The sequence below is a fragment of the Stegostoma tigrinum genome, chromosome 19 (genome assembly GCF_030684315.1).
Source record: "Stegostoma tigrinum isolate sSteTig4 chromosome 19, sSteTig4.hap1, whole genome shotgun sequence".
NCBI lineage: Eukaryota > Metazoa > Chordata > Chondrichthyes > Orectolobiformes > Stegostomatidae > Stegostoma > Stegostoma tigrinum.
This window is the reverse complement of record NC_081372.1, coordinates 61,633,909-61,660,165: the sequence shown is the minus strand read 5'-3', so window position 1 is coordinate 61,660,165 and position 26,257 is coordinate 61,633,909. Positions and strand designations below refer to the sequence as shown.

The 26,257-nt window shown below is 43.7% G+C and overlaps 1 protein-coding gene across 1 annotated transcript in view; it reads right to left on the bottom strand.

The window, feature by feature from the left end:
* The window catches only part of sycp2l (synaptonemal complex protein 2-like), a 374,186-nt gene that overhangs the window by 131,632 nt on the left and 216,297 nt on the right, over nucleotides 1–26,257 (bottom strand). Inside the window, exons 16-18 of the mRNA XM_059652659.1 lie at nucleotides 13,418–13,552; nucleotides 11,976–12,078; nucleotides 9,153–9,316 (exon numbers count right to left, since the gene is read on the bottom strand). Coding sequence (XP_059508642.1) covers nucleotides 9,153–9,316; nucleotides 11,976–12,078; nucleotides 13,418–13,552 — 402 coding nt within the window. The remainder of the gene's footprint in view (nucleotides 1–9,152; nucleotides 9,317–11,975; nucleotides 12,079–13,417; nucleotides 13,553–26,257) is intronic.

Below are 26,257 nucleotides of genomic sequence, written 5' to 3'. Positions count from 1 at the left end.
CTTTGTTTTTTTTTCTTCTTTGTTTTTTTTTTCCTTTAGTTGGTGTTATGTAACCCCTGGGTAACCCGGAGCGGCTTGCATGACTGGGTAGGTGTATAAATATGTTTTATTTTTTGTACATCTTATGAATAAAGTATATTTTTTCAAATTAAAATAAAGTGACGAAATGTCTGAAAACTAACCTTCCAGCTCAGCGAGCAAACTCACATCCAGAACCTCAACCTGAGCTACAAATCTTCTCAAAACTCATTGGAAAAAAACTTACCAGGATATTGCCTCGTATGGATGTCATTAGCTATGAGGAGAGGCTGGAGTATCTTGGGTTGTTCTCACTGGAACAACAGAGGGTGAGGGCAACCTAACACAGCTTGGACAGATTGGACATTCAGAAGCTTCTCCCCAGGGTAGAAGAGTCAGTTACTCGGGGTCATGGGTTTAACGTGCGAGGGGCAAGGTTTAAAGGTGATATACGAGGCAAGTTTTTTTTACACAGGGGGTGGTGGGTGCCTGGGACTTGCTGCGAGGGAGGTAGTGGAATAGATACTATGGTGACTTTTAAAGCGTGTCTTGACAAATACACGTATATGATGGGAATTGAGGGATACAGTCCCCAGAAGGGTAGGGGCTTTTAGTTGTGACGGGCAGCTTGTTGGTGCAGGCTTGGAAGGCTGAAGGGTCTGTTCCTGTCCTGTAATTTTCTTTGTTCTTTGTTATGTTCTATATTAGAATTGAGGCAAATCTAAAAGTTCTGTATTTAAAAGAAAGCAGATGAACTGATAATTTAAATAAATACAAGATAACAAAGTGTGAAGCTGGATGAACACAGCAGGCCAAGACCCTTCTCGGCCCAAAACATTAGCTTTTGTGCTCCCGAGATGCTGCTTGGCCTGCTGTGTTCGTCCAGCTTCACACTTTGTTATCTTGGATTCTCCAGTATCTGCAGTTCCCATTATCTCTGATTTAAATAAATGCATCCTGTTTGAAAGCCATTACAGAGTCATGGTTGCAGAATGTCAAAGACTGGGATCTGAATATTGAATAATATACAACACTTGAGGTCAGAATGATCGGAAAAGGTTAGGGTTAATAAACTATGGGCAAGAGGGGTAAACTCAAGTTCAGGAAACCAGAATGAAGATGTGATTTGGGTTAACATGTGAAATGATAAATACAATGAGTCACTTGTCACCAAAATAAATATGAAGGAAGAAATAATGGAAGCAGCACAGAAAAATACACTAATAAACATGAGGGATTTTATTCTATATATACATTGGAAATAAATCAGACAGGCAAAAGCAACCTAGACGAATAATTCAGTCAATATTTTCCAGTACTGTTTTTAGAATAATATATTCTGAAGCCAATGAGTAAGCAGATTATTCCAGGGATTGATTACTGAGCAAATAGTAAGACACCCTAGGCAGCAGTGATTCCAATATAACTGAATTTTACATTTAATTTGAAGAACGAAAGAGTAGCCAAAAACTATAATTAAACAATGAAAACAAAACAAGATAAAATGAACTAACAAATTAGGTTAAAGGACAGATCAATAGAAATGCAGTCAGATTTTTAAAGGGATATTCCAGAGTAAACTTAATTGATACATTTCAATGAGAAAGAAAATTGACAATGAAAGAATTCACCATATATGGTTAACCATGAAAGTTACAAAATATAAAAACCAGCAAAGAATGATTTAAAACTATTGAGGCAAAGAATAAAGTATGACAGAAAGCCAGTTTTAAATATTAAAACAGTCAGTAATATTTTCTATTGATACTTAAATATGAAGTCAGATAAGTGACAGTTTGTCTGAGAGAAAATGAGTCTAAAAAATAAAAAATGTGAAATACGGAGGTCGCTGATGAATTGAACAAGTATTTTGTTTGATCTTCGCTATAGATAAGACAAGTAACGTGAAATAGTTGTAATTGAGGAAGAGGGGATAAAGAAACTCCATTAATTACAATTTTCAACTAAGTGGTATTAATTGCTGGAACTGCCAGCTGCCAAGTTATTGGGCACCGTTGCACTTCATCTGACTTTAAAGGAAGTGGTGGGTTTGTGGAATTCATTACTACAGGAAGTAATTGATGCCAAAACATTCAATGTATTCAAGAGGTGACTAGATATAGCACTTGGGGCGAATGGGATCAAAGGTTATGGGGAGAAAGCAGGATTAGGCATTGGGTTGGACAATCAGCCATGACCATGAAGAATGGTTGAGTAGGCTCAAAGGGCCAAATGGCCTCCTCCTGCTCCTATCTTCTATGTTTCTATGTAAATAGCTACTGATGTAGTTTATGCATTAGTTCTTTTTTCAAAATTCCCTGTGTGCACAGGAAGTTCCTTTAGCTTTGAAAATAGCAAGTGAACTAATTTTTCCAAAAAAGGCAAGGTGACCCATGCAGGACAACCGGGTCAACTTCTGTCATACTGAGAATGGTAGAAGCTATTTTTAAAGACCTTGTAGTAGAGCACTTAGATAATTTCAAAATAACCAGGCAAAGTCATTACCGTCAGAAACAAAGCCTTTGTGCTCCAGAGTCATTATGGTTTTATGTAAGGAAAATTATGGTTGAGCAATTTAATGGAGTTCTTTGATGAAATAATGTGATAGAAGGGAACTGGTAAAGTTATTTGATACGATGACGTATCAAAGATTGTTGCAGAAAATAAATGTTCATGGTGTTGGGGTAACATGGGGTAGCATAAAGGAAAGGAAAATATAGGCATAAATCAGTAATTGTTTTGATTAGCAAGATGTATTAAGTGGTGTAGAGATAGTAGGAACTGCCAATGCTGGAGAATCTGAGATAACACCGTGTGAATCTGGATGCCTAAGACTCCTTTGTTGGCCAAGCAGCATCAGACCAGCAGGAATGTTTACTGTCTTTTTCTGAAGAAGGGTCTCGATCCAAAGCGTCAAGTGTTCCTGCTCCTCCTCTTGCTGCTTGGCCTGCTGTGTTCATCCAGCTTCACACCATGTTATCTGTATTAAGTGGTGTACCATTTGAATCAGTGCTGGTGCCTCAAACTTTCACAATTTACATAAAAGACGTGAACAAAGGCACCAAAAGATATGGTTTCCACATTTGCAGAGGAGGTAAAGGTTGATAACTTGCAAGGAGAACATAAGGAGACTTATATAGGTTAAGTAAGTGGGCAAAGATCCGGTAATTGGAATACAATGTGAGAAAATTTGAAATTGTCCATTTTGGAAAAGAGAACAAAAAATAAACATATTACCTAAATGTAGAGATAGAAGATTATTGGTTATTTTGTCTGACTGCATGGAAAAAGAAACTGAAAAACCTATAATGAATTTGGAAGCAGTTTTAACACCTTTTCACAGCATTTTGTAAATAAATAACAGCAGCATTTTGTAGCTCAAAAGGTGCAATTGTTATGGGAGAAACAGGGAAATCATGTGGCCCTAATGATCAAGCAGGATGCTTGTGACAGTTTTGAATCTGCTCATGAGAAAGGTAAGAGAACGGACAGATTGAAGGGATATATTAGAAAGGGCTTGGTTACAAAGGAGTCTTAGGCTACTTGCCTTCCTATGCTCTGTCTGGTGGTTACCCTTGGTCTTTCTGTCTGTTCATTCATTAGTCTTCACAACCTTACTGAACATGCTATCCAGGACATACACAGCATTGCAGATGCTCCATAGTGTATGCAGGTTGAGCTCTGAAATGTGTTCAGCCAGTAGCTGTTGCTGCACACAGTTTCTGCAGATGTAGTCACTGCAGACAATTGATGTTTCCGGGATTTGTCACTTTGTATAGGACAGCATATCACAGGGAGTGAGCTCTGTTGCCATAACAACCCTTAAGCTCCTTATTCACACCTTGTTTTTAAAAAAGTTAATTATGCTTATCTTAGAGTACTATGAACTTACGTTCTTTGCATTAACTTTAAATCAACTTACTTACTTATATTGCATAATCATATTGGCCCTGACTTTCACTAATTTCTATTGTTTCTCAGCTGATCGCTGAAAAAAATCACTGGAGCTTTCAAAGTGCAATCCAATCAATACGATTCTTCCCAATGATGTTATTGTTTGATTTTTTTCCCCCAATCAACGAACCCCTGAAGCTGGAACTGTTAAACTGTACATCATCTCTTGCTGCTATCTCTTGGTCCAGAGACACAGCATAATCTCTGTCTCCCCTCTTGCTGCAGTGTTGCAGCTGGTGTTTTGTCATTGCTTACTGAGTGCACACTGAGATTTTGGTGGCTGCAGTGCAAGAGGAAACTCAAACAGCAAGTGGCAAGCTGAAGTCATCAGGTAATTTGCTCTGACCTTCATGTCCAAAATTTCCAGAATCTAATTTCTATCCAACGAAGTGGAAAAATGGATCTAAAGATTCATACTAGGATCACACCATGGTAGAATCTGTCTCCGGAGAGGAGCATCCAGGATCATTTCCAACTGCAGTTCGCTCCAGTGAAGTGCCTTTCTTAAATGCCTAATTTGTGGCTGAATTCATGTCTGAAGATTATTCGCTTAAAGTGAAATACCTGACAAATTCAGATAAACTCAGAACAAGTCCTCATCAAAGCTTGAAGTAATTCGGATCCAAAGTCAGAAATACAGGAAGCATCGCCAGTAATCACTTCCTTCTTAGCTGGTCTAGAATTTTGTAAGCTGGTATTTTTTGAATTAATCATATCTTTGATGACCTTCAGTATTAAATCTGTTGTGTTCTGCGAGAAGAAAGTTAAAAATTACCAATAGCAAGCGAGTAATAAATAAGTAATTGGCCCTGTGTATTAATTCACATATTTCTAGTACGCTGTACTACAAACCCAATGGCAATCATAAATTGGTTGCCAGTGTAGTGATTGCAACGAGGTCAGTCAGGTGGACCTCACACCTCAGTTCCCTGATTGGAGCTGCTGACCTGGTACAATCAGACGGCCCCAGTTTAGAGACAGAACCAGGAGTGTCAGAAGTTCTGTTTGCTCTGACAACTGACTTTGAGGAAGCCAGACCAACGTCAAGTACCATGCAAGCATAAACAAAGGGTAACTTGGTGGCGGGAGTCGACGAGGAATTAATTCAGTGGTGATGAAAGAAAAAATACACTCCTGGAAATGTTGCTCATAACCACTGACTTTGAGTTGGCTAAGTATTTCAGGCATCATACCGTTATTTGGGAAGCTTGATTCATTCGATCCTACTGTTGAAGATCGGGCCCAGTATGTGGAAAGAATGCATTTTTTTTCCCAGGAAAATGACATTTGGGCACAAGAAGATACAATTCTCCTGATAGCTTGAGAACCACAGGTTTTTCAGTTATCAGGAGAGTAACTTACCCGAAGGCACCAGCTACAAAGCCTTTCAAGAGTTGACAGATTTAGTTCAGGAGTAAGCCTCCTCTAATTCTGAGATGCTATCAGTTTTCTGAGCAGTTCAAGAACCTGGGGAATCTGTGCTAGGATTTTTCATGTGGTTAGTACATATGGCAGAGACATTTTTATTTATTTGTGGGGTGTGGGTTCACCAGCTGACCGGCACTTATTGCCCTTCCCTAGTTGCCCTTGAGAAGGTGGTGGGCTGCCTTCTTGAACTGCTGCAGCCCATCTGTTGTGGGTTCACCCACAATGCCCTTAGGGAGAGAAATCCAGGATTTTAAGCCAGCAACATTGAAGGAACACTGATATATTTCCAAGTCAGAACGGTGAGTGGCTTTAAGGGGAACTTGAAGGTGGTAGTGTTCTCATACATCTGCTGCCCATGCTCTTCTACGTGGAAGTGGTCGTGGGTTTGGAAGGTGCTGTCTGAGGATCTTTGGTGAATTTCTGCAGTGCATCCTATAGATAGTACATACCTCTGCTACTGAGTGGTGGATGTTGTGCCAATCAAGCAGGCTGCATGGCCCAGCTTGTATCAAGCTTCCTGAGTGCTATTGGGGCTGCTTTCTTCCTGGCAAATGGGGAGCATTCCATCACACACCTGACATGTGTTTTGTAGATGATGGACAGAAGTTCAGGAGTCAGGAGGTGTGATACATGACTCAGTATGTAGCCTCTGTCCTGATCTTGTAGCCGTTGTGTTTATGTGGTGAGTCCAGTTGAGTTTCTGGTCAATGGTAAACTCCAGGATGTTGATAGTGGGGGTTTCAGTGATGGTATTACCATTGAATGTCGAGGGGTGATAGTCAGATTGTCTTTCACTGGTGATGATTATTGCATGGCTTTGGTGTGGTGCAAGTGTTACTTGCCACTCATCAGTCCAGTATTGTCCAGATCTTGTTGCATTTGAACATAGGCTGCTTCAGTATCTCAGGAGTCATGAATGGTGTTGAACATTGTGCAATCATCGGCAAACATCCCCACTTCTGACCTTATGATGGAGGGAAGGTCATTGATGAAGCAGCTGAAGATGCTTGGGCCAAAGAAATTACCTTGAGGAATCCTGTAGTAATGTCTTGGGGCTGAGATGACTAATCCCCAAAAACCACGACCATCTTCCTATGGGTCAGGTACGATTCCAACTACTGGAAAAACTGCCCTGATGTCCAGTGATTCCAGTTTTGCTAAGACTCCTTGACACCTCACTCTATCAAATGCTGCTGTGATGGCAAAGGCTGTCACTCTTACCTCAACTCTGGAATTCAACTCTGTTGTCCATGTTTGGACCAAGGCTGTCATGAGGTCTGGTGATGAGCGGTCCTGATGGAACCCAAACTGGGCATCACTAAGCAGGCTATTATTGACCAGGTGCTCCTTTATAGCACTGTTGACGACACCTTCCATCACTTTACTGGTGATCCAGCGTCAACTTACAGAAGCGAAATGGGTTGGATTTGTTATGCTTTATGTACTGGACATACTTGGGCAATTTTCCACATTGTCGGGTTGATACCAGTGTTGTAACTCTACTGGAACAGCTTGGCTGGGGGAGCAGCAAGTTCTGGAGCATAAGTCTTCAGCAGTATTGCCGGAATATTGTCTGGGCCCATTGCCTTTGCAGTAGTATCTAGTGTTTCCAACCATTCCTTGGTATCATGTGAAGTGAATTGGCTCAAGGGTGATATCTATAGTACTGGGGACCACTGGAGGAGGCTGAGATGGATCATCCACTCACCACTTCTGATTGAAGATTGCTGCGAAAACTTCAGCCTTATCTTTTGATGGGGGATATTCTCAATGCGAGAGCAGGACTTCATCTCCACAATAACTGTGCGATTGACACTCTCACCGACACTGCCATGTAAAGATGCATCTGCAGCTGGCAGACTGGTAAGGATGAGGCCAAGTATGTTTTTCACTCTTGCTGGTTCCCTGACCACTTGCCACAGACCCAATCTAGCAGCTATGTCCTTTAGGATCTGACTGGCTTGATCTGTAGTACTGCTACTAAGCCACTCTTGGTGGTGGACATTGAAATCCCACACCCAGAGTAGATTTTGTGCCCTTGCCATCCTCAGTGCTGTCTCTAAGCTTTGTTCAACGTGGAGGAGTGTCAATTCATCATGTGAGGGAGGACGGTATATGGTAATCAGCAGGAGGTTTCCTTGCCCATATTTAAACTGAAGCCACAAGACTCCATGGAGTCCAGAGTCAATCCTGAGAACTCCAAGAGCAATTCCCTTTCAAATGTATACAACTGTGCCGCAACCTCTGCCAGATCTGCGTCCAGTTCTGGGCGCCCTATTATAGGAAAGATGTGGATGCTTTGGAGAGGGTTCAGAGGAGGTTTACCAGGATGCTGCCTGGACTGGAGGGCTTATCTTATGAAGAGAGGTTGACTGAGCTCGGTCTCTTTTCATTGGAGAAAAGGAGGAGGAGAGGGGACCTAATTGAGGTATACAAGATAATGAGAGGCATAGATAGAGTCGATAGCCAGAGACTATTTCCCAGGGCAGAAATGGCTAGCACGAGGGGTCATAGTTTTAAGCTGGTTGGTGGAAAGTATAGAGGGGATGTCAGAGGCAGGTTCTTTACGCAGAGAGTTGTGAGAGCATGGAATGCGTTGCCAGCAGCAGTTGTGGAAGCAAGGTCATTGGGGTCATTTAAGAGACTGCTGGACATGCATATGGTCACAGAAATTTGAGGGTGCATCCATGAGGATCAATGGTCGGCACAACATTGTGGGCTGAAGGGCCTGTTCTGTGCTGTACTGTTCTATGTTCTATGTTCTATGTTCTATCTGTCCTGCCAGTGGGACAGAATATATACAGGGATGGTGATGGTGCTGTCTGGGACATTGGCTGTAACGTCTGATTCTGATAGTATGAATATTTCAGGCTGTTGCTTGATTGTTCTATGAAACAGCTCTTCCAATTTTGGCACTAGCCACCAGATGCTCGTAAGGAGGAGGAGGACCTTGAGGATCGACAGGGATGTTTCTGCAATTCTCTTTTCCGGTGCCTACATCAATACCAGGTAATCTATTCAGTTTCATTTCTTTGAGACTGTGTAGCAATTGGTACAACTGAACGGCTTGCTAGGCCATTTCAGAGGGGGCGATCGAGAGTCAACCATATTGCTGTGGGTCTGGAGTCACATGTAGGTGAGCCCAGATCAGGACAACAGTTTTCCTCTCTGAAAGACATGAGTGAAACAGATGTTTTTCCAAAAATTAACAACTGTTTGGTAGTCATCAGTAGATTGTTCATTCCATTTTCTTTTGTTGAATTCAAATTACACCATCTGCCATGGTGGGAAGCAAACCTGGGTCCCCAGAACATTAGCTGAGTTTCTGGATCAACAGTACCACTAGGACATTGCCTTATCTTAATGACTTTGGTTTAACCCTTAATAACATGCTGAGAGACTGGTTGCTTTATAGGATTAATGATGTAACCATGCAAAAGCACCTACTAGCTGATTCCCAACTGGACTTGAAACAGGCACTACAACTGCTTTGTCATTACAAAATGCAGCGCATGTGAGTTAAATGGAAGTAGACTACCCTTGCCAGGCTGATATATACCTGCAGAAAATGTTGAAAATGCAGGTCTTGAAGCACAAAATAATGGAAAAAGGTTTCAGAACATAAATCACACTATGTAAACCTCCTGACAGATTTTCTTACAGCAGCATCAACTGAAGTTGCTATTTATGTTTCATATCCACAAAAGATTCATCCTTGTTTGGTGTAAAATAGCTTAAGTTCTATTTTGTACCTTTGAGCTGCATTCTTCTAAAAGCTTATTCATACTCTCTCCAGAGGGAGTTGGATGAACAGTGTTTCCCAATTCTACATCCTGCGTTTTAATTGTAGATCGTCTTCCTGATAGGTTTTTCATTTCCAAAGGAGGCTTCGCTTTATTTTTCCTTGCTGGAGTTGCTGTCAATAAATTAAAAGGTTAGTTAATACATCTGAAGTGCAACATAATTTTTAAGAGTTCAACTCAAAACTGAATAAACAATTATATTAAATGAATGTACTGAAGAAGGAACACTGTACTCAAAATGTTAACATTGCTTTCTCTCCAATGATGCTGCCAGACCTGCTGAATTTTTCCAGCAATTTCTGATTTTATTTGATTTCTAGCATCCGCAGTTCTATTTTTTCTTCCCTACCATTCATCAGCTAACTTCTTTGCCTTGTTCACTCTGCCAAAGTGCAACACTTCACATTCATCAGGATTAAATTTCATTTGTCAACTCATTAGCTCAACCAGATCCTTGTGTAATCTAAGGTTATCTTCATCACAACTTGTTACCCCACCAATTTTTGCTATCACCTGCACACCAGTTGCTGAAGGTAGGCATGCAGATACAACAGGCGGAAAAGGAGGCAAATGATATGTTGGCCTTTACTGCGAGAGATTTCAAGTACATGAACAGGGATGTGTTGCTGTAGTTGTACAGGGTCTTGGTGAGATCACACCTGGAATATCATGTGCAGTTTGGGTCTCTTTTTATGAAGAAGGATGCTCTTGCTCTCGAGGGAATGCAGCAAATGTTTACCAGATCGATTCCAAGAATGGTGGGTCTTACGTAAGGGAAGAAATTGTCTAGGTTGGGATTGTTAATGCTGAAGTTCAGATGAATGAGGGGGGGATCCCAGAGACTTAGAAAAATTCTAACAAGGCTGGGCAGAGTAGATGCAAGGAGGGTGTGTCCAGAACTCAGGGTCACAGTATGAGGATTCAGGGTAGATGATTTAGGATAGAGATGAGGAGACATTTCTTTACCCAGAGAGTGTTGAGCATGTGGAATTCATTACCACAGGAAGTAGTTGATGTCAAAACATTGCACGTATTCACTGGGTGACTAGATATAGGACTTGGGGCGAATGAAATCAAAGGTTATGGGGAGAAAGCAGGATTAGGCTATTGAGTTGGGACGATCAGCCATGATTGTGAAGAACAGTCTCCTCCTACTCCTATGTTTCTAATTTAACAGACACATGAGAACAGAGGGAGGCCTGCACAGGTAGATGGGAACAATTTAGAATGGCATCATGGTTACCACAGACATGGTAGGCCAAAGGGCCTGGTCACATGCTGTTCTGTGTTCTTCACTCTACCCTCACAAGTGAAATTTCTTTTGCCCAGAGCCATTCTTGTACATTGCTTCTACCCTCTCTCCAACGCATTCAATTCCTTCCTCCAATGCAGCAATGAATACACAATACTCCAGATGATGACTAACAAGCCTCCTGTACAAATTCCAGAGGGCATAGGTTTAAGGAGAGGGGAGAAGATTTAAAAGGGACCTAAGGGGCAACCTTTTCAATGCAGAGGGTAATATATGTATGGAATGAACTGCCAGAGGAAGTGGTGGGGGCTGGTATAGAACATAGAACATTACAGCACAGTACAGGCCCTTCGGCCCTCGATGTTGTGCCCACCTGTCATACCAATCTCAAGCCCATCTAACCTACACTACTCCATGTACGTCCATATGCTTATCCAATGACAACTAAAATGTACCTAAATTATAATATTTAAAAGGCATCTGGATGGGTATGTAAATAGAAGAGTTTACAGGGATGTGGGCCAAATGCTGGCAAGTCGTACTCGATTAATTTAGATTAGATTCCCTACAGTGTGGAAACAGGCCCTTCAGCCCAACAAGTCCACACTGCCCCTTGAAGCATCCTAGCCGGACCTATGCCTCTGTAAACACACACCCTTGAACACTCTGGGCAATTTAGCACAGCCACTCCACCTAGCCTGCATTTCACCCTCAGGTAACTGTCTGTGTGGAGTTTGCACGTTCTCCTCGTGTCTGCGTGGGTTTCCTCCGGGTGCTCCGGTTTCCTCCCACAGTCCAAAAATGTGCAGACTAGGTGGATCGGCCATGCTAAATTGCCCGTAGTGTTCAAAGGTGTGTGGGTTATAGGGGGATGGGTCTGGGTGGGATGCTTCAAGGGGTGGTGTGGACTTGTTGGGCCAAAGGGCCTGTTTCCACACTGTAGGGAATCTAATCTAATCTTAACTAATCTGTGGGAGGAAACGAGAGAACCCAGAGGAAACCCATGCACAAATGGGGAGAATGTGCAAACTCCACACAGACAGTCGCCCAAGGCTGGAAGTGAACCTGGGTCCCTGGTGCTGTGAGGTTGCAGTGCTAACCACTGAGCCACCATGCCACAAGTTGGACCAAAGGGTCTGTTTCCATACTGTAAAACTCTATGACTCTAAATTCATCTTCGCCCCTTTAGTCTTGTAATTTATAATGCAATTAAAAAGCCAAACATGCCGCATGCTTTCACATTTGCACTCTCAACCTGTCCTGCTACAGCAATCATTTGTGCACATATATGCCCAGGGCACTCTACTTCTTTTTTAATACTAAATAACCAACATTTCCTGCCATGTCTCTTCAGTCCCAGGTGTATATTTGAGGCACTGCTGGAAGAATTTTTATTAATTCACTTGGAAAAGACAATTTTAAACTCAAATTAATTTTTGTATTCATCTTAACTTTCAAGCAACAACAGCCTCCAAAATGTTATTCTTGTGAGACTGAATAAAATGTCGCACCAAACTTACTGTTTACTATAGTTGGTATACAGGCAGTCTTTGTTGCCAGCCTTTCTGTACTATTTACAAACATTGCTACTTCCGATGTCCTTTGCTTGTGTGGAGCAAGTGTCTGAAATTAAAAAAACACAAAAGTTCATTTTAATCAATTCATGCTTTAAATGTCACAAAGCAATTAAGATTACAGATAGAGAAATGTTTGATAATGACAGCTCGAATGATGAGGCACCAAAATAATGTCCTGCTGCAGGTGCTGTATACTTCATCAACAAAGGATGATAAAGGAAATTGGAGGAACTTCAGTAACTAGCTTTCTAACAGCAGGGGCAGTAGCAAGCCTTTAAATCAAAGGAGTCATTTCAACAGAGGAACTAATTCCTTTCCACTGGGTGAGGTGACCATCTCAATTGATAAATAGTCCCATTCATGTAAACATCAGCAACTAAGGTCAGAGGTTTGCCAGAAGATTTGTAGTTTGGATTATGGATGAGGTTGTAGGTATGCTCACGGAGCTGGTGGGTTTGGTTGCAAACATGTTGTCACCCTGCTAGGTAACATCAACAGTGCACCTCCAGTGAAGTAGCAATGTTCAGTCCCACTTGTTAGTTATATGCCTCGGTTTGTTGGGGTGGATGGTATTATTTCCGGTTTTGTTTCTCAGTGATTTGTACAGAGGGTCTAATTCAACATGTCTGTTGATGGAGTCCCGGTTGGAATACCAGGCCTCCAGGGATTCCCTGCAGTGTCTCTGTTTGATTATCCATATGTTGTGCTAGTCAAATTCATATCCCTCGTTATCGGTGTGTAGTGAGACAAGTGAGAATTGGTCATGTCTCTTGGTGACTCAGGGCACTGAACAGAGATTTCCCTCCCCCCAGCTTCTGCCCTCATTCTTGTGTAGGTGACTTCTATAATCATATTCCTTGTAGGCCAAGGGTGGAAAGGTTACCTCTTCCTTTTATCTCCCAAAAGAATACACCAAGACTTACTGGCAGATTTTGTAACTAACTAGAAACAGGCCAAAATATTTGCTGGGACTTTGTCAAGAAATTTTGCCATTGCAATCACCTTTCCTGCAAACTGGTGCCTATTCCAAGATACATTCCAGAGAACACAGGAACTCACTGCAACAACTGACACTGCCCAAATTAAAGGCTCTGGTGTCACATCAAGCAGTTGGACATCGATGGAATTCCAGCACACACTGGCAACGATCTGGGAACACCTATGTCCTCAAAAAATGCCACATAGGATGCAAATGAAGTAGCAATAATGCAAGGTCTCAAAATAGGTTTTTCACTCTTCGTGGCGCAAGGCAAATGAATTTCCTGTGCTTAATCTACTTCTTCAATGGTTATTCATCAATTGGTAGCTCAATTTTCTCTTCAAAGCTGCGGCTGCACCAATATTAGACTTTACAAAGAAGCAGCGTTGGAATATGGAAGTCTTACCTTTGGTGCAGATATTGAGGGCTGCTGAGGGCCAGTTCCTGTACCTGGTATAAAAAATGTCTTGGTGTGAGACACTTTTCCATTTTTTGGTCCTTTATTGTCTGGTGATGAGAATTGACTTTCAGCAACCAAGACCTGTCATTTTCAGAAAGTAACAGAAATCAATGACTCTCCATTATTTTAATTTACATTCAATTAATTCAATAATGTCATTTTACTTCAGCATTTTTGTACACAGATATTTTATCAGTTGTAATATTTGCCTCACACAAAATTAAAGAGAACACAAAACCATGTTTTCATATGAACGCATTTAACAACGAGAAGTGACAAAATTTTCTAACAGTAACTATTTTGACACATTGGCTGCCAATTCTATCAGTGGCAATGTTCACATGGAGAAAATACCCACTAACAGCAATGACAAAATGGTAAGAGGGGGCCTTTTAAAACTATCTGTACGGGCTTTGCTAAAGCATTTGACAAGACCTCTCATGGGAGGCTATAAAGTGGTAAGTTGAATTCAAAACTAGCTTGGTCACAGAAAACAGTGAGCAGAAGATCATAGAATCCCTACAGTTTGGAAACAGGCCCTTCGGCCTAACAAGTCCACACTGACCCTCAGAGCATTCCACCCAGACCCATTCCCTTATAGCCCACCTGATCTACACATCCCTGAACACTATAGGCAATTTAACAAGGCCAATTCACGTAGCCTATAGATCTTTGGACTGTGGGAGGGAACCAGAGCACCCAGAAGAAACCCACACAGACATGGGGAGAATCTGCAAACTCCACACAGGTAGTCACCCAAGGGTGGAACTGAACCCAGGTTCCTGGCACTGTGAGGCAGCAGTACTAACCTCTGAGCTACCATGCCTGTTGTGTAGGGCTGTTTTATTAATGACTGGAGGTCTGTGACCAGTACTATTCTGCAACGATCAGTACTGAGGCCTCTGTTGTTTGTAATTTATATAAATGATTTGGATGAAAATGGTGGACGAGTAAATTTGCAGGCAACGCAAAATTTGTGGAGTGTGAATAGGAGGAAGATTATCAAAGGATACGGCAGGAAATCGACCAATTGAAAAGTTGGGCAGAGAAACGGCAGATGGAGTTTAAGAGTGAGGTGATACATTATTGGAGGTCTAATGCAAGAGGAAAGTAAATGGCTAGACTCCTAGGCGGACTGACATACAGAGGGACCTAGGGGTGCAAATCCATAGCTACCTGTAAATGACGACACAAGTGGATAAGGCAGTAATGAACACATATGACATGGTATCTTCATCAGGTGGGGCACTGGGTATAAAAGCTGGCTAGTCATGTTGCAACTGTTTAAAACTTTAGTTAAGTCACAGTTGGAGTATTGTGTACAGTTCTGGTTGCCACACTGCAGGAAGGCTGTGGAAGCTTTGGAAAGGGTGCAAAAGAAGTTTACCAGGATGTTGCATAGATTGGAGTATATTAGCTAAAAAGGTCTGGACAAACTTGGAGTATTTTATCCAGATCACTGGAGGCTCATTGGGAACCTGATAGCAGTATATAAAATGTTGAGAGGAATGGACAGGGTCAGAGTCTTTTTTTCCAGGGTGAAAATGTCAAATACTAGGGGACGTAGGCTTAATATGAGAGGGAAAATGTTTAAACGAGGTATGTGGGGCAATGTTTTCTCCCACCTTCCAACCCGAGGATGGCAGGTGCCTGGATCCGGCTGCCATGGGAGCAGCACTGTCTCAGTAGTGCACTGGACTGTCAGATTCAATTTTCAAATACCACAAAGAGAGATAAACTTAGAAATATTTGCTGGAAAGAACACATATGTCAGAACTTTGTCATGGAAGGAGTAAAAAGAGGAAATAAAGTTTAGGCTTAAGTTAATTTCTTTCATTTAAAATGGTGTCAATCAGGTGTACAAAAGTAAGATAATAAAATGTGAGGCTGGATGAACACAGCAGGCCAAGCAGCATCTCAGGAGCACAAAAGCTGACGTTTCGGGCCTGGACCTTTCATCAAAGAGGGGGATGGGGAGAGGGAACTGGAATAAATAGGGAGAGAGGGGGAGGCGGACCGAAGATGGAGAGTAAAGAAGATAGGTGGAGAGAGTATAGGTGGGGAGGTAGGGAGGGGATAGGTCAGTCCAGGGAAGACGGACAGGTCAAGGAGGTGGGATGAGTCTAGTAGGTAGATGGGGGTGCAGCTTGGGGTGGAAGGAAGGGATGGGTGAGAGGAAGAACCGGTTAGGGAGGCAGAGACAGGTTGGACTGGTTTTGGGATGCAGTGGGTGGGGGGGGAAGAGCTGGGCTGGTTGTGTGGTGCAGTGGGGGGAGGGGACAAACTGGGCTGGTTTAGGGATGCAGTAGGGGAAGGGGAGATTTTGAAGCTGGTGAAGTCCACATTGATACCATTAGGCTGCAGAGTTCCCAGGCGGAATATGAGTTGCTGTTCCTGCAACCTTCGGGTGGCATCATTGTGGCAGTGCAGGAGGCCCATGATGGACACGTCATCTAGAGAATGGGAGGGGGAGTGGAAATGGTTTGCGACTGGGAGGTGCAGTTGTTTGTTGCGAACTGAGCGGAGGTGTTCTGCAAAGCGGTCTCCAAGCCTCCGCTTGGTTTCCCCAATGTAGAGGAAGCCACCCCGGGTACAGTGGATGCAGTATACCACATTGGCAGAGGTGCAGGTGAACCTCTGCTTAATGTGGAATGTCATCTTGGGGCCTGGGATAGGGGTGAGGGAGGAGGTGTGGGGACAAGTGTAGCATTTCCTGCGGTTGCAGGGGAAGGTGCCGGGTGTGGTGGGGTTGGAGGGCAGTGTGGAGCGAACCAGAGTGGTCTCTCCGGAAAGCAGACAAGGGTGGGGATGGAAAAATGTCTTGGGTGGTGGGGTCGGATTGTAAATGGCGAAAGTGTCGGAGGATTTTATGTGTTATATCCGGAGGTTGGTAGGGTGATGTGTGAGAACGAGGGGGATCCTCTTTGGGCGGTTGTGGCGGGGGCAGGGTGTGAGGGATGTGTTGCGGGAAATACGGGAGACGCGGTCAAGGGCGTTCTCGATCACTGTGGGGGGGAAGTTGCGGTCCTTAAAGAACTTGGACATCTGGGATGTGCGGGAGTGGAATGTCTTATCGTGGGAGCAGATGCGGCGGAGGCAGAGGTATTGGGAATAGGGGATGGAATTTTTGCAGGAGGGTGGGTGGGAGGAGGTGTATTCTAGGTAGCTGTGGGAGTCAGTGAGCTTGAAATGGACATCAGTTACAAGCTGGTTGCCTGAGATGGAGACTGAGAGGTCCAGGAAGGTGAGGGATGTGCTGGAGATGGCCCAGGTGAACTGAAGGTTGGGGTGGAAGGTGTTGGTGAAGTGGATGAACTGTTCGAGCTCCTCTGGGGAGCAAGAGGCGGCGCCGATACAGTCATCAATGTACCGGAGGAAGAGGTGGGGTTTGGGGCCTGTGTAGGTGCGGAAGAGGGACTGTTCCACGTAACCTACAAAGAGGCAGGCATAGCTGGGGCCCATGCGGGTGCCCATAGCCACCCCCTTAGTCTGTAGGAAGTGGGAGGAGTCAAAAGAGAAGTTGTTGAGGGTGAGGACGAGTTCGGCTAGGCGGATGAGAGTGTCGGTGGAGGGGGACTGGTCGGGCCTGCGGGACAGGAAGAAGCGGAGGGCCTTGAGGCCATCTGCATGCGGAATGCAGGTGTATAGGGACTGGACGTCCATGGTGAATATGAGGTGTTGGGGGCCAGGGAATTGGAAGTCCTGGAGGAGGTGGAGGGTGTGGGTGGTGTCACGGATGTAGGTGGGGAGTTCCTGGACCAAAGGGGAGAAAATGGAGTCCAGATAGGTGGAAATGAGTTCGGTGGGGCAGGAGCAGGCTGAGACGATGGGTCGACCAGGGCAGGCAGGTTTGTGGATTTTGGGAAGAAGATAGAAACGGGCCGTGCGGGGTTGGGAAACATGAGGTTGGAGGCTGTGGGTGGGAGGTCCCCTGAGGTGATGAGGTCATGAATGGTGTTGGAGATGATGGTTTGGTGCTCCGGTGTGGGGTCATGATCGAGGGGGCGGTAGGAGGTGGTGTCGGAGAGTTGGCATCTGGCCTCGGCGATGTAGAGGTCAGTGCGCCATGTTACCACAGCGCCACCCTTGTCTGCGGGTTTGATGGTGAGGTTGGGGTTGGAGCGGAGGGAGCGGAGGGCTGCCCGTTCTGCGGGGGAGAGGCTGGAGTGGGTGAGAGGAGTGGAGAGGTTGAGGCGGTTAATGTCTCGACGGCAGTTGGAGATGAAGAGGTCGAGGGAGGGTAGGAGGCCTGGGGGTGGTGTCCAGGCGGAGGACTTGTGTTGGAAGCGGGTGAAGGGGTCAGTGGAAGGAGGGTTAGGTTCCCGGTTGAAGAAGTAGGCATGGAGGCGAAGACGGCGGAAGAACTGCTCTATGTCCAACCGTGACCGGTATTCGTTGATGTGTGGTTGTAGGGGGACAAAGGTGAGCCCCTTACTAAGGACTGACCGTTCGTCCTCAGTCACATGTCCATCATGGGCCTCCTGCACTGCCACAATGATGCCACCCGAAGGTTGCAGGAACAGCAACTCATATTCCGCCTGGAAACCCTGCAGCCTAATGGTATCAATGTGGACTTCACCAGTTTCAAAATCTCCCCTTCCCCTACTGCATCCCTAAACCAGCCCAGTTCGTCCCCTCCCCCCACTGCACCACACAACCAGCCCAGCTCTTCCCCTCCACCCACTGCATCCCAAAACCAGTCCAACCTGTCTCTGCCTCCCTAACCGGTTCTTCCTCTCACCCATCCCTTCCTCCCACCCCAAGCCGCACCCCCATCTACCTACTAACCTCATCCCACCTCCTTGACCTGTCCGTCTTCCCTGGACTGACCTATCCCCTCCCTACCTCCCCACCTATACTCTCTCCACCTATCTTCTTTACTCTCCATCTTCGGTCCGCCTCCCCCTCTCTCCCTATTTATTCCAGTTCCCTCTCCCCATCCCCCTCTCTGATGAAAGGTCCAGGCCCGAAACGTCAGCTTTTGTGCTCCTGGGATGCTGCTTGGCCTGCTCTGTTCATCCAGCCTCACATTTTATTATCTTGGAATTCTCCAGCATCTGCAGTTCCCATTATCTCAGGTGTACAAAAGTGCTTTGTTAACAGTGCTAAAGCCAGGAATTTGAAGCAATAAGGAGCAGGAAAAGAGGTGCTTTCTTCACATTTTCTGAATTAGTTCCAAAAAACTCATTTTTTTCCCTTTAGTTTCAAAGCTAGGAATAATTAACGTGCTATTATTTCACAAAAATATTGAATCAAAGCAGATAAGACTTCAGAGGGCTAAACAAAAGACAAAGTAACTATGACATGAGATTATTAATGTAGACAGTTACAGTGTAAAGGCAGATTGGGAGGAAGGCATTCTCAAATGTTTTCAGAAGAACTTTCTTGATCAGTATGCTTCTTAGGCAATAAGAAAGGAAGTGCTGCTGGATCTAGACTTAGTCATCAAGATCTACAGCACAGAGAAAGACCATGTGATCGATCACATCCATGTCTGTCAAAAACAACCACCTACCTATTCTAATCCCATTTTCCAGGATTCAGCCCATAGCCCTGTATGCCTGGACAATACACGTGCAGATCTAAATATTCATCATCATCAACTATAGAATCATAGAATCTTTACAGCGTGGAAACGGGCACTTCGGCCCAACAAGTACACATCGACCCTTGGAGCATCTCACCCAGACCCATCCCCCTATAACCCAACTCAACTACACATCCCTGAACACTATGGGCAATTTGGCATGGCCAATCCACCTAATCTGCACATCTTTGGACTGTGGGAGGAAACCACGCAGACACGGGGAAAACGTGCAAATTCCACACACAGTCACCCGAGGGCGGAATCGAATTCGGGCTCCAGCACTGTGAAGCAGCAGTGCTAACCATGAGCCACTGTGCTGCCTTTTAATCTTTAAATTTCCTTTCGTTAAATGTTCTGAAGGTTCCTGCCTCTCCTACCCTTGGGGGCAGTGAGCTCCAGATTTCCGCCATCCAGCAGGTGAAAAAGATTTTCCTAATTTCTCCTGGAAATCTTCTGCCCATTACCTTAAAGCTACGACCCCGGACACTGATCCCTCATCAAGGGAAAAGGTTTTTCTTGTCTACCTTATCTATGCCCCCCATAATTTTATAAAACTCTATGGGAATTTTTGGGAATGATCTGGGTCAAATAGATCAAAAGTGTCAGTCAGTGATCCTTCAAAATGAGTATCACGAAGAGTAGGTTAACTATGGAAAAGGAACAGTAGCAAATGAAGTAAAAACTAGAGGCAGGCCAGCAGCAGAACTCAAGGCAGAGAGTCAGCAGCAGTGAGAGGAGTGATATTTTGATTTCTCACTGGATCAGGAAAAGGGGGCTGTGATTGCAACTGAGGCAGAAAATGGGGCCCAAATGGCAGGAGCCTCAGTTTTGTAATAATTCAATAAGTATGAGGTTCTTTCAGATTGGCAAGACGAGAAAGATGCTAAAGAGTGGATGAGCCAACTGACCATGGCAAAGGAAACCACTCAAGATGGAGGGATAAAAGGAACTGAGACAGATAGGTTCTCTATAAAAACCAAAAGAACTGTGCATGCTATAAATCAGGAACAAAAACAAAGTTGCTAGAAAAGCTCAGCTGGTCTGGCAGCAAATGTGGAAGAGAAAACAGAGTTAATGTTTTGGGTCCGGTGACCCTTCCTCAGAACTTTTGCCATTGTCACCAACCATATTGCTTCTTGAACTATTTTTTCAAGCCTACTGTATTTAACTGTGTTCATACATTTAATCCTCAACGATAAGTGAAATGCAACTGTTTCATTTTCAGTTCTGAGGAAAGGTCACTGGACCCAAAACGTTAACTCTGTTTTCTCCTCCACAGATGCTGCCAGACCTGCTGATCTTTTCTCTAGTGATAACAAGGTGTGGAGCTGGATGCACACAGAAAATGAAGGAGGAAATAGGCCCGAAACATCAGCTTTCCTGCTCCTGAGATGCTGCTTGGCTTGCTGTGTTCATCCAGCTCCACACTTTGTTATATCGGATTCTCCAGCATCTGCAGTTCTTATTATCTCTGATCTTTTCTCTAGTGATTATTTTTAAGTTCTTTTTCTTTCTTGGATTTGTATTTCACTGGTTTTTGTGTCTTCTTCCATGAAGACAGGTATAAAAGACTTGTTCAAAAGTCTCTGCCATTTCCTTCAGCAGCATTATTAATTCTGTCCCACACTTTAAAAACCATTTACTTTAGACGTTCCTAATGAACAACCTACAATTCTTATCATCTTTCTAGATATTCTCATATTCTAATTATTCTCTTTTATTAATCATTTTGCTACTTTCTAAACTTTTACCCATTTTCTGGCCCACCACTAAGTGCAGCATTACAGGAACTTTCCTCCAATTTGATATATCCTTATCTTTCTAAGTCAGTCACGGATGTTTCATCTTTTACATAGTATATTTTGTAAAAATCAGAGTCACACAGCACAAAAACAGACCCTTTGGCCCAACATGTCCATGCTGACCAAGTTTCCTAAATCGAATGAGTCCCATTTCCCTGCATTTGACCCATATCCCTCTAAGCCCTTCCTATCCACATATCTGTCTAATCGGCTTTTAGATGTTATAATTGTACTCATCCTATCACTTCCTCTGGCAGCTTATTCCATATACGCACCACAGTCTGTGGAAAAAAATTACTCCTCAGGTCCCTTTTAAATCTTTCCCTTCTCACCTTAAACTTATGCCCTCTAGTTTTGGAATCTCCTACCCTGGGGAAAAGACCCTGGTCATACACCTTATCTTTGCCCCTCAATTTTATACACCTCTATAAAGATCAGTCCCTCAACCTCTAACAATGCAGAGAGAAAAGTCCCAGCCTTTCCAGCCTCTCCTTATATTTCAAATCCTCGTAAACTTTTTTTTGCACCTTTTCCATTTTAATAACATTTCTAAAGCTAGGGGAACAGAATTGTTCACAGTACTCCAAATGTGGCCTTACCAAAGTCTTGTACAGCAATAACATGACACCTCAACTCCGGTACTCAATGCTCTGACCAATGAAGGCAAACATGCCAAACGCCTACTTCACTACCCTGTCTACCTGTGACACCACTTTCAAGGAACTCTGTACCAACATTCCTAGGTCTCTGTTCAACAACACTTCCCATGATCTTACCATGAGCTTTCTCAGCAGAATGTACCATTGTTGAGAGTTATGCAAGAGCTCCTTCAACTTTTGCCATTGTCACCAACCATGTTACTTCTTGAACTATTTTTCAAGCCTACTATATTTAACTGTGTTCATACATTTAATCCTCAACGCTAAGTGAAATGCAACTATTTCATGTTCACTCTTCCACAGAGGACACTTTAGTTTTGTCTCATTCCACATTAAATAAATTAACGTCAACCTTTTCAGGAGTGACAGACTAAGAAGTACCTCCTTGTCATGGAGGACATGATAGAATTGTTGGAACTTACTTCTACAGACATCAATCGACGATATAAATTTCTTAGATGTAGTTAACAATTTAGCTAAGATTTTTTTGTTCTCACTAAGTATTAAGGAGTTCTGTGGAAATGATGCGTGCATTGAGTTATGTCGCAGATCTGCTACCATCCCCTTGACTGATGGTTATGAACTGCCTTCAAACCAACTGTCAGACGCTTTCAATATCAGTTTCCATTTCTCAGATGTGGTGATGCATCCCTAAGTGACATTGTGGAGTACTGTTTCATCAAGGAACCTGTTGTTCCTTTTGGGCAGTACTGTAGGAAGAACAACAGGACAGAATTACCATAAGGTGAAATGCTGTCATAGATGGCTAGTGCATCTGGATTGATCAAACCTCTCATAGGAACACATCTTCTGCCCTTACAAATTCAGGTTTCCATTGTCGACCTTTAAGTACATTCATCAAAAGCGGTAAACTTGTTTACTCTGTTGATTCATTCTATTTAAATGCAAGTTTCCAATTTTCTTCCTATTCTCTATTGTCTACACGATCTTTCACCCATCCCAAAATCAAGTTTATTTCAGTCAGGGGGCCATGAGGATAAGCAACACTGCCAGTCAATGTGATGCTGAATACCAGGCAGGAAACTCAAGCAATGCGTGCTGTATGTGCAAGTCAAATAGCAAAGAAATGGACAGGTTATAAAATCTGATAAAATAGGTGCAGGAATATGCCATTCAGTCCTTTGAGCCTCTACTGCCATTCAATATGATCATGGCTGACCATGCAATTTGAGAATCCCACTCCTGTTTTCTCTCCATACTCCTTAATCCTTTTTGCCACAAAGGCTATATATCCAGGTCCTACTCAAATATATTGAACAAACTAATTATAGAATTCTTACGGTGTGGAAGCAGGCCATTCAACAACTTGAATCCACACCGACCCTCCAAACAGTATCCCATACATCCACCCTATATCCCTGCCATTCCAATGGCTAAAGTATTCAACCTACACATCACTGGACACTACAGGCAATTTAGCATGACCAATCCATCTAACCAGCATTTCTTTGGCCTATGGAAGGAAACCAGAGCACCCAAAGGAAACTCATGCAGACGCGGGGAGAATGAACAAACTCCACACACACAGTCAGCGGAGGCTGGAATCAAACCTGTGTCCCTGGCGCTGTGAAGTAGTAGTGCTAGCCACTGAGCAAATATGCCACCCCCGAGCAGCATGAAGGAACAAGTTCAATACAAGGCTCAGCTGGATGATGCGGAGAAAAGATTACAATAGACAATAGATGCTGGAGTCGGCCATTCGGCTCTTCGAGCCAGCACCACCATTCATTATGATCATGGCTGATCATCCACACTCAGTATCCTGTTCCTGCCTTATCCCCATAAACCCTTGATTCTACTATCTTTAACAGCTCTATCTATCTCTTTCTTGAAAGTATCCAGAAAGTTGGCCTCCACTTCCTTCTGCGGCAGAGCATTCCATATGTCCACCACTCTCTGGGTGAAGAAGTTTTTCCTCAACTCTGTTCTAAATTGCCTACCCCTTATTTTTAAACTGTGCCCTCTGGTTCTGGGCTCACCCATCAGCGGAAACATGCTTCCTGCCTCCACAGTGTCCAATCACTTAATAATCTTATACATCTCAATCAGATCCCCTCTCATCCTTCTAAACTCAAGTGTATACAAGCCCAGTTGCTCCAATCTTTCAACATATGATAGTCCCGCCATTCTGGGAATTGACCTCGTGAACCTCCGCTGCACTCCCTCAATAGCAAGAATGTCCTTCCTCAAATTTGGAGAACAAAACTGCACACAATACTCCAGGTGCGGTCTCACCAGGGCCCTGTACAGCTGCAGAAGGACCTCTTTGCTCCTATACTCAATTCCTCTTGTTATGAAGGCCAGCATGCTATTAGCTTTCTTCACTGCCTGCTATACCTGCATGCTTGCTTTCATTGACTGATGTACAAGAACACCGAGATCTCGTTGTACTTCCCTTTTACCTAACGTGACTCCAATGAGATAGTAAACTGTCTTGCTGTGCTTGCCACCAAAGTGGATACCCACAAATTTATCCACATTAAACTGCATCTCCCATCCATCCGTCCACTCACTTAGCCTATCCAAGTCACCCTGTATTCTCATAACATCCTCCTCACGTTTCACACTGCCTCCCAGCTTTATGTCATAAGCAAATTTGCTAATATTACTTTTAATGCCTTCGTCTATATCGTTAATATATATCGTAAGCAGCTGCGTAACCAGCACCAAACTTTGTGGTACCCCACTGGTCACCACCTGCCATTGCGAAAGGGGCCCGTTTATCACTACTCTTTGCTTCCTGTCAGCCAGCCAATTTTCAATCCAACTCAGTATTTTGCCCCCAATACCATGTGCCCTAATTTTGTTCACCAATCTCCTACGTGGGACTTTATCAAAGGCATTCTGAAAGTCGAGGTACGCTATGTCCACTGGTTGTCCCTTGTCCATCTTCATAGATATATCCTCAAAAAATTCCAGAAGATTAGTCAAGCACAATTTCCCCTTCGTAAATCCATGCTGACTCTGACCTATCCTGTTACTGCTCTCCAAAGGAGTCATAATTTCATCTTTTATAACTGACTCCAACATCTTTCCCACCACTGACATCAGGCTAACCGGTCTACAATTCTCTGTTTTCTCTCTCCCTCCTTTCTTGAAAAGTGGGACAACATTAGCCACCCTCCAGTCCACAGGAACTGATCCTGAATCTACAGGACATTGGAAAATGATTACCAATGCGTCCACGATTTCTAGAGCCACCTCCTTATGTACCCTGGGATGCAGACCATCAGGTCCCGGGGACTTATCAGCCTTCAGGCCTAACAATCTACCCAACACCATTTCCTGCCTAATATAAATTCCCTTCAGTTCGTCCATTACCCTAGGTCCTTCAGCCACTACTGCATCTGGGAGATTGCTTGTGTCTTCCCTAGTGAAGACAGATCCAAAGTACCTATTCAACTCTTCTGCCATTTCCTTGTTCCCCATAATAAATTCACCCGTTTCTGACTTCAAGGGTCCAATTTTAGTCTTAACCATTTTTTTTTCTTTTCACATACCTAAAAAAGCTTTTATTATCCTCCTTGAAATTTCTGGCCAGTTTTCCTTCGTACCTCATTTTTTATATACATAGAACATAGAACATAACAGCACAGTACAGGCCCTTTGGCCCTCGATGTTGTGACGACCTGTCATACCGATCTGAAACCCATCTAACCTACACTATTCCATGTACGTCCATTTTCTCTGCGTACTGCCTTTTTAGTTATCTTTTATTGCTCTTTAAAAGCTTCCCAGTCCTCCAGCTTCCTGCTCATCTTTGCTATGTTATACTTCTTCTCTTTTATCTTTATACAGTCCTTAACTTCCCTCGTCAGCCACAGCCGCCCCGCCTCCCCTTAGGATCTTTCTTCCTCTTTGGAATGAACTGATCCTGCACCTTCTGCATTATATCCAGAAATACCTGCCATTGTTGTTCCACTGCCATCCCTGTTAGGGTATTGAACCATTGAACTTTGGCCAGCTCCTCCCTCATAGCTCCATTGTTCCCTTTGTTCAACTGCAATACTGACACTTCCGATTCTCCCTTCTCCCTCTCAAACTGCAGACTGAAACTTATCATATTATGGTCACTACCTCCTAATGGCTCCTTTACTTTGAGGTCCCTGATCAAATCCAGTTCGTTGCACAATACCAGATCCAGAATTGCCTCCTCCCTGGTAGGCTCCAGTACAAGCTGTTCTAAGAATCCATCTCAGAGGCACTCCATAGTACCATCCTGATTCTCCCAGTCTACCCGCATGTTGAAATCTCCCAAAACAAGTGTAGCGATAGCTTTGCGACAGGCCAATTTCAACTCTGGATTCAACTTGCACCCTGCATCCTGACTACTGTTCGGTGGCCTGTAGATAACTCCCATTAGGGTCTTTCTACCCTAGAATTTCTCAGCTCTATCCATACTGACTCTACATCTCCTGATTCTATGCCCCCCCTCCAAGCGACTGAATATCATTCCTCACCAACAGGGCCACCCCACCCACTCTGCCCATCAGTCTGTCCTTTCGATAGCACATATAGCCTTACGTTCTACAATGGGAAGGCAAAGAAGCCTACCTCAAATGCTAGCCAAAAATATTACAATAGTGAGCATTTCTTAGATCATCAAATGTTTTGCTTCATTGCAATCAAGTCCTATGGAGCACGAGCCAAAATATTATTGTCATTTGTTGCACTTTGACCAACAAAATAGGACATGGCTTACTGAATCTATCTTCTG